Source organism: Prunus dulcis, chromosome 4 (assembly GCF_902201215.1).
Source record: "Prunus dulcis chromosome 4, ALMONDv2, whole genome shotgun sequence".
Classification (NCBI taxonomy): domain Eukaryota; kingdom Viridiplantae; phylum Streptophyta; class Magnoliopsida; order Rosales; family Rosaceae; genus Prunus; species Prunus dulcis.
The window spans coordinates 6,055,116-6,067,782 of record NC_047653.1 but is presented as its reverse complement, the minus strand read 5'-3'; the positions used below and the strand labels follow the sequence as shown (position 1 = coordinate 6,067,782).

The 12,667-nt window shown below is 35.8% G+C and overlaps 1 protein-coding gene across 1 annotated transcript; it reads left to right on the top strand.

Moving 5' to 3' along the window:
• Positions 1–4,068: 4,068 nt before the first annotated feature.
• Positions 4,069–5,775, top strand: LOC117626429 (BOI-related E3 ubiquitin-protein ligase 1-like). The gene is made up of 3 exons (XM_034358121.1): positions 4,069–4,366; positions 4,456–4,804; positions 5,101–5,775. Exons 1-3 carry the CDS (start codon positions 4,302–4,304, stop codon positions 5,674–5,676), a joined length of 990 nt encoding a protein of 329 aa, XP_034214012.1. The 5' UTR covers positions 4,069–4,301; the 3' UTR covers positions 5,677–5,775.
• Positions 5,776–12,667: the final 6,892 nt, after the last annotated feature.

The following is a 12,667-nucleotide window of genomic DNA, read 5'->3' as shown; positions in this document are numbered from 1 at the left end:
CTCAAATATCACTTACTATTACAAAATTCTCAAATAACATCATTACTCTATCAAATCGACAGCACCAACAGCATATTGATACTTTATTTATATACCCTTTAAAAATGTTAGATGTCAACATAATACTTTATTATCGACAGTATCGACATAATATGGAGATGATATCGATATAATGAAACTACCTGCTATAGTGATAGTGTTATTTGAAAACTTCACTATAATAACTACGTTTTTTTTACCGGGCAATCTTACACATCATGTTGTCCAATTATGAATCCAAACACATGGCATTCAAACAAGAGTTACTATATCCAATAGTTCAAATTCATAGTCACAATGCAAAATTATCAAGAAATAACATACTAAACAAGAATCTACTTAATTAATAATTTTAATTCTTGTTTATTTTTTGTTGAAATGATTCAAATTCATATGTGAAAGCCATCATATTTTCCATATAAAGCCAAATGAAAACGTCAATTCATTGTTATTCTTACTTTTATCATTTAGTTTTTAGCTTTTCGAACAAGATAATCCAAGTGGAAAGTAATCATAGTGCTTATAACATTAAACAAGGAGATATGCTTCTTGGTTATCAGAACCACTACACATATCTAGATGCTTTTGCATCATGATATTTTTTTTTTTTCCTACTTGTGTGGTTCCCACATTTGAAAACTTTTAGAATCATCATGGGATCTTCCAAGTGGTTGGCATATAAAACCGACCTCTGCGGATATAAAAGGAGAAATAAAGGGCCGGCATGGCTGGCTAGTGGCCATTGATGCTTGCAACACTAGATGTGAAGTGAAAAGGTAGATGCAATTCTAGGAACTTCATTGGAAACTTCTAAAATAAATCTAAATTTGAACCAGCTATAAATCAATTAAGGAAAATAAATAGTGGGTTTTAAGCCACTATTAAGACTCCACATAGGGCAAATGACCCATTAGTGTAGTAATTTGGATCAAATGCTCTTCTAAAAAAAGATCTTAGGTTCGAGTTCTAACATCTGTATAGTGTGTGTGAGTTCAATATGTTATCATCCCGTTCAATAAAAAATGTCATTTAAAAATAAAAATAAAAACTCCACCTAAGAATCATAACTCGTAAAACAAACACAAAGCTAAAATATGCCATTATGTTCCTCTCTTTTTTTTTTAAACAATAATATGTACGTTAAGCTTTTTCTGTCATGTGCTAGGAGGGGTTTATTATTAGTATGTTTTGTATTTGTCAAATGGAAAACAAATCTGATAAGATAAGCATAACCATAAACTTTATCTTTTTTTATTTTTAGTGCCTTTAATTTTTTACATATTCAATTCCAAGCCAATGCATATATTCAAAAATTCTGTATTCGAATTTCTCCTCTCTTAATATCGCTTGTATAAAGAAAGAATTCTAAGCCGATATTTTACTACTAATATATGTAAGCATTCTTAACAGTGCAACATGCAATAGTCAATGCATGATTTGGTTTTCCTTCTATCTCCTTGTTTCGTGTTTGCATGCCTTTTTTCTTTGGTTTGTATTTTACCCTTATTTTTCTTTTGAGGTGGTTAAAGTGAAGCATACGTTATGAGCCCAAATGGGATGATGAATGCAAAGCAATAATACAAGGAAGGAGAGAGAGAGAGAGAGAGAGAGAGAGAGAGAGAGAGAGAGAGATGAGAGATAGTGGATATGGGAATCCATCTGTCTACATTTACATTTACTATCTTCTTTTGGTGGCAAATGCTTTTCTTTTCCTTCCTTTTCTTTATGCTCTCCTTTTCTTTCCTATTCGATTGTGCGTGTTTGTGAGGGAATTAAAGAAGATGTTAGATAGTTTCAGACAAGGTGGGGTTACTGTTCTCTCAAATTCAATTTGGTCAATACCCCATAATTTGGTTGCACATTTTGGCCCCCCCAAATTCAATTTTGGTGCCTGAGAAATTTAGATGCCAATAATTTCATTTCATTGCTGGTCATTTTATCTGCTGCAACTTCACCATTGACTTTGACTCTAAGTTAATGTTCTCTATATTTTTGGTACTGCAGGTTGTGCAAATTGGTAGGACTTCAATATTTCTTGTACTTGTTAGGAAAGAACTTAATGGGAGAATTAAAAACATATACTTGATTTTGACTATAAAACAAAAATGTAATGCTGTGACATTATTTGGGAGTAATTAGAAAATTACTCCATATGATGCATTCCTTACGAGTGACCTAAATTCTAAAAATTGGAGAAGAATTTGCATTTCATGTAAAATTGAAAATAGACAATGTGATATGTATATGCATTATTTGTCAAATGGAAGGGAGATTGCATTCATAAAAAATTTCATACCATTAACTGTCGGATTGTTTGGAGATTAAAATTAATTACAAGTTATATTAATGGCATGTTTGATTCATGTTTTACTCTTAATTTGAGGGAATCTTAGAAGGTATAACCTACTCAATATAAACTGAATTTGATGCTTGTTTAATGGGAAAGAAGAAGCCAAACTTTTTTTAATCCATTTTAGGAAGAGTTTAGTTTTCTTCTAATCACTCGTTTGGATCTACACCCTCAAAAACACAAAAACAAAAAAGAAAAGTATTCACATGGGACAAGTTGTGTTTTACAATACAAGAGATAAGCATACAACTCAGAATGGTCTCATCATCTCATTGCATGGAATCTTTTTATGGCAAGTCTAATTTGTTCTTTCTCTTTTTCGGTTAATAAAAATTAACCCATAATTAGAAAATAAAAATAAAAACTAACCCAACCCATGAGTTTTGGCTCAAGTTACTTTCACTTGAACAAATGGTTCAAATCATAATAAAAGTTTTTTATAGATTAAAAAAATGTAAAATATATATATATTAACCCTAATTGGCAATTGGAGAAATTAAAAAAAGTCTATTGAGTGTTACATACCTTAACCACCCTAAGGATTTGGTATCTGAAAGGGTAATAAAACAGCTAGGAAAAAGATTATAGGGCCCTTAGCCAAAAGAAATCACATGTGCTTATGGGTTAAGCAATAATTAATTTCAATTGGCATGCACATAATTCAACCTAATTTGTTCATCCGTAGCTGTACTTCTTAATTAAGTGGTTCAAAGTAAACATGATGCGATCTAATTTCCTATTAATACGCAAATGTTTATGAATTAATTATTTTACTAATCAAAGATTATTATTATTATGTGCACAGTTTGACTAAGAGACAGACAAATCACAAAACACACCCCCAACACCACACTTTAAAAAAGTTTGGAAGCGATCATTAATTTGTTGACAGTGAATGAAGGCGCACAGTACTGTGTGGACCCGTGCCGCACCGGATCACTCACCCTCCACCCTTGATTTGTCCGTACACGGAGACCGCCAGTTAAAGGAAGGGGACAAGGTAGCAAAACGGGGAAACCGCTGCGAAACGGAAATGTTGACCCCACAATGTCTGTCCCCACCTCCATTCCAAAGGACAGAGTGGGGGCCCCATCCAGACGTGGCTAGTGGGTCAGCTTTATTGTCCTCACACGCACACACCGTCACACGTGGGACAGTGCCCAATGGGCCCCACTCTCCTCAAAATCCCATGATAAAAAAGTCACGTACACAACGAGTGCCCCGCTGCTGTGCCTGTGCCTGTGCTGTGCTGGTTTCAGGAAAAGTCCTTTGGCTCCATTTTGGTGACGTGGCAGCCTTCTGCGGAGGGCACCACGCCAATCGGATACGTGGCGGATATGCTGCAACGCCATTAACTGCAAAAAATCACAGCGTTTTGATAATAAAAAACCCAGTCAGCTTCCTGAAGTTCCGTTACTATCCCTGGAAGTTTGATCTAATTACGGAAAGACCAGAGGAAATCCATGTGTAAATGCAATGTGAAGGGAGGTTTTTTCTCTGGATAAGGAAAAATCAACAAAACTTAAATTGGACCAAATCTGACAAAATCTGTCACTTCCATGTTTTACAATTAATTTTGTTTGGGATTCTTTTTTAAGTTTTATTTCTTTTTTCAAATTAAAAAAGTTATAAATTTTTTATTGTATAAAAATGGGATTTTTCTTTGTTGGGAACACCTTTAACTTTTGCTCTCTCTCTTTCTCTCTCTCTGCCTCAGCCTAATAAATTGATTCAGGCTCTGTAGTCGCCACCTCTATTGCGTGCTTTCTGCCTCATCTCATCTTCATTCTCTTGAAGCTCTCATTCCATTTCTCTTTATATTTTCTCTCGAACAACAACAACAACAACAGAGCAAGAAGAGCTAGAAGAATCACAAGAAAAGCATAGCAGAACCAACCAACCTTTCTTCTTCATGGCAGTTGAAGCTCAGCACCTCCACCATGCGGCTCTTATCCCATCTCAGTTAATCCCAAATAGGTACATGCCAGCCCTTCAAATCACCTTCTTCTACATGGGTTTTCTCTGGTTTTCAATTTTCTTACGTGGGTTGTGTTTTATTTTTGCAGAGATTTCATCAAAACCAACCAAGGAAACGCCAATATTTACAGTACACAGATGGACTCTGGCCTGCTTTTGTCCGCAACAATGCCTGAAAATCTGCTTCCCATGTACCAATCGCCTTTCTGTGAAGCAAATAAAGCTTCGATGAACAAGCAGGCGGAGAGTGGTCTCACATACAACAACATATCTGCTCCTAGAAAGCGGCCTAGAGACCAATTAATCAACGACTTCAACAATTTCTCAGTCCCTCAGAAGACCAAAATGTCCGTTGGTGCCTCATCTTTTATGGACCAAGACATTGCCTTTCAGATCCAACAACAGCAATCTGAGATCGATCGCTTCATCGCCCAACATGTAAGTTTGATTCCTCTACCATCTTTTATATCTTCCCCTTCTTTTTTCTCTTTCTTCAATATTCCTCTGTTTCTCTCCCCTGTTTTAGGCCAAGCTTGTAGTAAATTTTCACTCATGTTTTCTATAAAGCCTTGTGCCATTCACCATAATGAATGAAAAATCCAAAAACCCGGATTTTCATTTTTTTTTTGTTATCTCCTTCTGTTTTCTTGGCCATGAGACAGAGCATTGTCATGAAATTTAGAAAAAAAATTTTATTCCTCTATTGATTTTGGTTTCTATGGCTATTTTGACAGACTGAGAAAGTGAGAATGGAACTCGAAGAGCAAAGAAAGCAGCAATCGAGATTGTTAGTGTCGGCAATCCAGGAGAGAATCGTGAAGAAACTGAAGGAGAAAGACGAGGAGATACAGAGGATGGGGAAGCTCAATTGGGTCCTTCAAGAGCGAGTCAAAAGCCTATTCGTTGAGAACCAAATATGGAGGGACATGGCGCAGACAAACGAAGCCGCAGCCAATTCTCTACGCACCAATTTAGAGCAAGTCCTGGCGCACGTTAGCGAGGAGCACCAAGCTGGTGGCGGCCCCCCAGCCGCCGCGGTGGCAGACGATGCGCAATCGAGCTGCGGCAGCAACGATTACGGGCGGGATGAAGAGGCGGTTGATGGTGGTGATGCGGTGGTTGGAGGCGGCGGAAACGGTGGTTGTGGTGGTGGCGATAGGATGTGTAAGAGGTGTGGGGTGAGGGAGTCAAGGGTGTTGTTACTGCCATGCAGGCATTTGTGCCTGTGTACAATGTGTGGGTCCACCCTTCTCAATTGCCCTGTATGTAACTCTGTCATGAATGCCAGTGTGCATGTTAATTTCTCTTAGGATTTTTTTAGTCCTCAGAAATTGAACAGAAAAATATTGTCAAATACTTTTTGGACAAAAAGGGAAAAAAAAAAAGAGTAGGATTACAAATTTTGTTTCTATTGGGTATATTTAATTTCCATCATTTTTTTAACTTTTTATTTTCTTTCCATTTGAGCAATGTGCATGATGAGTTTCATACCTAATTGGTCTCACTGCTTTAAGAAAAGCAATTTAAGGGAAATCGGTTTTTCTTCTTTTTTTGGGCTGCATTGAGAGATACTGAGTTGTTAACCAAAAGCAGAGGCAAAAAGAAATTGTCAAACACTTTACAATTGCGGTATACCTACCCCCATTTTTTTAAAACTTGGATCTTCCTTTTCTTTTTAATCAGAATTTAACTTTTCCCATCTGGTGTGGCAAGGCATCCATCCACAGCTTTGGAAAGTTTCTTGGGCGGTGGGTTGAATTTTGTGAAGAACAAGATGCATATGGTGGGCATCTCTTATCTCTTCTTGTTGGGGTCTTGTTCATGCATTATGCAGCAATGCCAAAGCCTTTCGAGTTGTTGGGTTTGGACAGAGAGCTCAAAATGTCATAAAAAAAAGCAGCAGGTTAAAAATGTGTATGCCAACAATCGTGAGACGTCAAAATTAGCATCATATCGTCTTCGCCAATGTGGGGACCTCCATTATTATTATTATTTCAATTGCTCTCCTTCCTTTGTAGCTTTCCCAATTTTTCGTAGGGTAACTTTTACCAGTTTTTCATTTCTTTCTTGGGGAGAGAGTTCAATACTTTTATGAGGGTTTTTCGTTCTTTTTTCTTGGGGACCTCCATATTCAACTAGTACATCATAACCTTTGGTTTTTGTTCCACGTTGTTAATCGGTTTCACATGCACGTTTATGCCTCTTAATTAAATGATTTAATTTGGGTTGGTTTACAATGATCTAATTCGAAGTTCACTCGAAATTCGAATTCATTTAGATCAGTAATGACAGTGGATTTGGTTAGAAGTCAAGTTAAGTATGTGTTTACCATCTCTTAACTTGATCGAGATTGAATTTAACACGAATCAAGATTGTTGGCAAACTGAACTCAATCCGAATCACTCAATCTTAACCTACAATTAACCCAACTTTGCTTAATCCAAGCTATATGTCACCTTGCATATTTGCCAAGTTTGAATCCTTTGCTTGATAAGAGAGAACTTTGTGCAATCATTCATCCCATAAAACCTATAGCTTTTATGGACTTGTTTACTCATGCGTCTTAGTGGCAAAATCCACACCTCACTTATGGAATGCTTATGGGAACATCACAAACCACATTATTATTTGCTTTTCTTCTTTCTGCTTAAAAAGAAGTGTAAGTAATTAGACAATCATCAAACATGCGCAATAGGATATGGAAAAAAGCATGATATTGTTGTACTTGTCAATCCAGATGAAATGAAATGATAATGTTTGATCAGATCCTCTACCCCTTTCCTTTTTAACTTTTCCATGTTTGCTTTTGATTCTTTATATATATGTGACTTCTTTCTTTCCATTCAATGTCTCAGATTTCTTGCAAAGCAAAGGAACTATACTTAAAAAGCGACCCGTATCCACCATATTACTCATTTGTCTAATCAATTGACACCAACTTCTCTCTCTCTCTCTCTCTCTCTCTCTCTCTCTCTCTGTATTGTGGTCACTATGTTATCTGGAAGGTATTTTATACGTTTAATGTGAACCCAAATATTAAAATCGGGGGAGCAGGAGCAGGAACCTAGACTCATAAAACTAATGGTTTGGTATCTCAAAATTTTATTACCAGTACTCAGAAATGCTTTTGGTGATGCCATTAAGATTATGTCTGGATGCAATCAGAGGGCAAGTCAAACAGTTTGAATGATACTTACTTCAAATATAAAAATCTACAAGTACATTCTCATATTTTGCATCCGGCTGCCCCGGAACAAAGGATCTATTATGGAACAGTTTGCATGTGATTCTGTGCAGTTTCATCTTTCTCTGTGTATAAACAATTGGAGAGTCGCACAAATGGCAAATAAAGATGAATTTGATTGACAATGGAGGGGGATATATAATGCATATCAGTTTGTACATAAGAAAAAGTTGATGGTAAAATGACTAGTGAGTATTTACATCAGATCACGTACGTAATTAATCGCAGAGTCTATATAATTTTGAAAAAGAAAATATTGCGTCAAAATAATTTATGTATTGTTGCAACTACTTTATTTTTTCATAATAATAAATACAGATCTCAATTCACAACCACACGTAACTCATGCTTAAAGTACGCATTCATTCTTTGACCACTTACAATAATAAAAATTAAATGACGACATTCAATTCAAATGACCATAATTCTGACAATTAAAATAACGTCATTTATGCCTTGAAACTCGCTTCTTGAAACACTGCATACCATTAAAAGAAAGCGTTCAATAACAAACAACAAATCCATCAATAGCTAGTTTTGAAGTTTTGAAATGACCATGAACCTTACAACTCAAGTGGCATGGCATGATATGAGACTAGGTGAGATGAAAGGTAAATCATAATTCAAAATTTTTTGAATTAGTTTCTAAACAAGCTGTAGAAGAAAAGTGCTTTCTCATAATTCAAAATCCATGCACCAAGAGAAAATTCATTCTCTATCTACTTACAACAACAAATTTGAATGATCGCATTCAATTGAATTCACAAAAATGCTGACATTATGAGTAAGTGGTGTGAGATGAAAAGTAGATCTTACGTTTGATTCTCCATCAACCCAAAAGCACAAAAACAAAAACAAAAACGAGATTGAGATCCTCTTTAATGATAATGTTTTTACTTAGTTACTTTTCTCTTTCTTTTTCTACAGAGAAATAATAATTTGTCCCAAATTTTACAGTGTGTTTATTTTTTACCACCACCATCACTCCATCCATGCACGAAGAAAAAACAAGAAAAAGAGACGTGGATAAATAGTGGGCTTCTTCGCTCACTCAGAATTCACAAGTGTCCAAAACTAGGGGTGGGTGGGGAGTGTTGTTTAGCAATGACGTGGACATGTGGCAAGTGCAAATGCCCCCCTGACACGTCAGACTGATGCTTATTAACATTAGTGGGACCCATAAAATGGATGGCCTCTATTATTTGTTAAATATTGCTTGGTTTCAGAGCAGCATCCATCATTCAGAAACAGCAGCTTCATCAGCAAATGTTGCAACTGCCTATCCATAAAGGATTTGACTATCCAAAGCATAAAACAAGAACAAGCAAAGAGAAAATAAATAAATAAATAAATAAATTAAATTTATATTATTTTTCTCTGTCTTGTAGCTATTGTAATACATTGTGGCACCGGCACGCCAACCCATGAATGAAACTATACTAAAAATAAATCAGGTGTATTTAAAATGGTAGATAGTGAATGGCAGTCTACGAGTACGACTAGGTACCATATATATAATTTCGAAAAGTATGACATGTTTCTAATTTTATTGATTATAGATAGGATCGAAAACCATATAAGCCTTTGTATTTAATTTTTTACAACGAGAGAAATTGAAAATTACTATAATGTATGAGAAGAGGAATCGAATTCAAATTTAAAGCAACGAGCACGTTGTAACTTCATCTTATTTATTGATTATAGATATTCCTTCTTTGAAATTTTATTGAGGCTGTAAATTTGGATTATTCACTTTCCAATTTACATTGATCAGGTCACATCAGTGTTCTTTTTTACCTACACATCGCTGAATGAGTTCTTCTCTATTATTGTACTAACGTATAGTACAAACAATAATAATGCATGCACCATGCACCCGATCTATCTATGTCGACGTACATAATTTATTTTCTTACTTTTGCAAACTTTGAGTTATTACCTTGTTTTTAAAAAAATAAATAAATAGAATTGTTTGTTACTTTAATTTTACGAGAGCAATAATAATGTTTTATAAAGGGAAAAATGACAGTTATACAGGAAAATAACTTTTCACTTGAATATTAGGTATCTGCAACTCCATTTGGGCAACCACTTATGACATTTCCAGCAAATGGATCAGAAGAAACAAAAAACAGAAAAGATGATGTTATGTTAGGTTAGGTGCACAAAATAAAGCAAGAGCCTTGAGGTTGTAAATAACATGTGAGATTGCCCCCACCAGCTTTTACTCTCGTGGGTCTTGGGGTTCTGTGAACTCTCTCAGAAAAAGAGAGAGAAAAAAAATAGAGTGCAAAAGAAGAACCCTAAAAATACGCCAAAGAGAAGAGACTAGCAGAAAGCGTACGTTAATGGCTTTGTGTCAGGCTAGCTAGCATATATATATATATATATATATATATATATATATATATATATATATGCTAGGTCTCTGCTTTGGTGAAAACGTGTACGAGCCACATAGTTGGGCACCACTGGATTTTCTGATGATTTAGGGTTTGGATCAGATCAGATGAAGCAGAGGGTCCTGCAAAGCTGGAGGGTACAATACCGACAAAATTAGGATTGGCAGTGCTACTGTGGTGTGGTCTAATTGGTAACTCAACCATAGTGAAATTTAGGAGTTATCGTCTGCCACCGACTGAGAGAGAGAACCTAGGCCTAGCTTTTCTTTTTTCCTATTTTTGTTGTTGTTGTTATTGTGACCACAGCAACAATATAACAATAATATAAATTATTGCGTTTAATTTCTGAGTGACACGTGATCGTTACGTTGGTTGATGCTAGATATCCAAAAGCGCAAGTGGCAGTGGACAAGGCCCCAACAAACGCAAGATTACAATAATGTGCTAAATTGGGAAGATTTGGGGAGGAAGTGGGGTATTTGTTTGGTTTAGGGTTGTCTCTTCCTCCTCGCAAAAAGATATTATTCTTTGAAAACTTGCTCTCAATCTCAATCCCCGCGTTATATGAAGAAGAAGATGTGCATATATCTTGTTGTGGGGTCAAAAACTTGCTAATGTTAGATGTGGTTGTCTTTGCTTTTTCACACATGTACTCATGTTGGTCCTTTCACAATCCTGTCCCACAATAGCTAATGGTCAAAACAACATCAAAACCCAACTTGTATTTGAACCATTTCTAAGGGTAAGCATGCTACCAAGTTTTCCTCGCTTGATGTTCAAGTTTTGGTTGCTTTATAGAATATTTAGCCAATGTCATTGAAGGCTATCCATACATATTCTAAGAATCATGTATATCGTTTTAATTTGTCGGTTAAGTCAAGTTACTGGAAGTTTTTACTCATGTATATCATATTACTATTGAGATGACTCGCTTTACTTTGTACTCTTTTTCCCATTCAAATAATTGAATTGAAAATTTGGAGAAGTTAATTATTCTGTTGTTTATTTACTTTCCAACAGGTTGCGGTGGATGCTATGACAGCATCATCGTGACAATTATAATAAGCTCAATTCTAGGGCAACATATGGCCACATCGACATAGACATGCCAACTGTGTATCTGACAGAGAACACACAACCCTAGGGCCTATATGGTCCCTGTAAATTGCAAGTTAATGGGTTTTTTTTATTTTTTATAAAGATGAATGGAAATGTGCTTCAATGTTTGATTTGATTTACTTATCCACCTGATTAATCTGCAGGTGGTATTAATTTTGTGAAGTTAATTGTTTTGTGGTGTTTAAAGATGAGGCGGTGGACAAAACGATATGCAATAATACTATAATATGTGGATCCAATGGGAGGGTTTTTGAATTGACTTTTTTGTCCACCTGCTAAATGTGGTCCATCGTCTTTAGATTTAATGGATGCTTCCTTTCTTCTCCAACACATTTTTCTTTATAAAAATGGGGCCAACAATTATGTGTGCATGACAACTTTTAGAGATAGATTAGAAAGGGGGGATTTTTTATTTAATGCTTAATGACTCTGCCATGTGTTCAATTTAAAAGGCTTAGTGGGAGAAACAGTATCCCTGCAATTCCAAAAGCCAACGGTAATATGCTAGTGATCATTTGCTTCGCGCTTATCAAAACCCAATGACAATGTGAGCTGTTGGAAAAGGTATTAAAATAAACAAGCAAAGCAAGAAGAAACCCTCACTGTCGTATGTGGGGTACTTGAATTATATGATATTTGGACAGAGAGAAAAGAAGAGTTGCATGTGATTAGGGTATATATAGTCAGTGCAGATGACCAAATCTCATCTTAACTTGAATGATTGTGTCTTTGGTGGCAGCACTCTTTGCTTTTGATTTGAACCTTCATGTTGGAAGTGCTCATACCATAACTCAACTACCCTACATAGGAAGATTTTAATATGCAAAAGAAAAAAAGAAAAACCACAACAAAAAAAAGTAGGAAAATTTTAGTGGCACATAGTTTTCCCTTGGTGGGGAAGAGAGAGTTCAAAAAATGTAGACATTTTTTATTTGCTTTTGGTACAAGTAAGTGTTCTAGCTTTTAGGTTAAGAATTATTTATTTATCGTAGGTTTTTTAGAGAATGAAAATACTTTCCTCTTTACCATGTAAGTAGGAGTTTTTGCATTCCTGTTAATAGCAGTGTGACATGTGTGCATAAGTTTTTTATTTTGTATTTTTGATCAATTATTTTTGCATATGTGTCAAACTGTGATTCACATGAATGAAGAATATCTCTTTACAAAAAAAGAGGCAAGCAGTATCCTTTAGAGAATGGTTACAATGTAATGTGAAAATAACTCCATGGATTTTGAAGAAGAAAAAGAATTTTGCTTCACCTAGTTTATGAACATGCGTGGAAATGAAAAGTAAGGGGATATTTTAAACTCAATTTGCCGGCTCGGTCCACCCCCAACAAAGCCTTTGCAGTTAGAAACCAATTTGGGCTGAGCCTGCTTCATCTGATTTCATGAGGGCCCAGTTGCAAGGCAGCATCAAACTTCATATGTGGGCTTATGTGTCAGTCCTCTCAGGTGACATAGGCACGTCCTTGTGGCTAAATGGCCTTAAAGGGAAACCACACTGTACAGTAGCTGCAGCCTGCATGTTTTTTT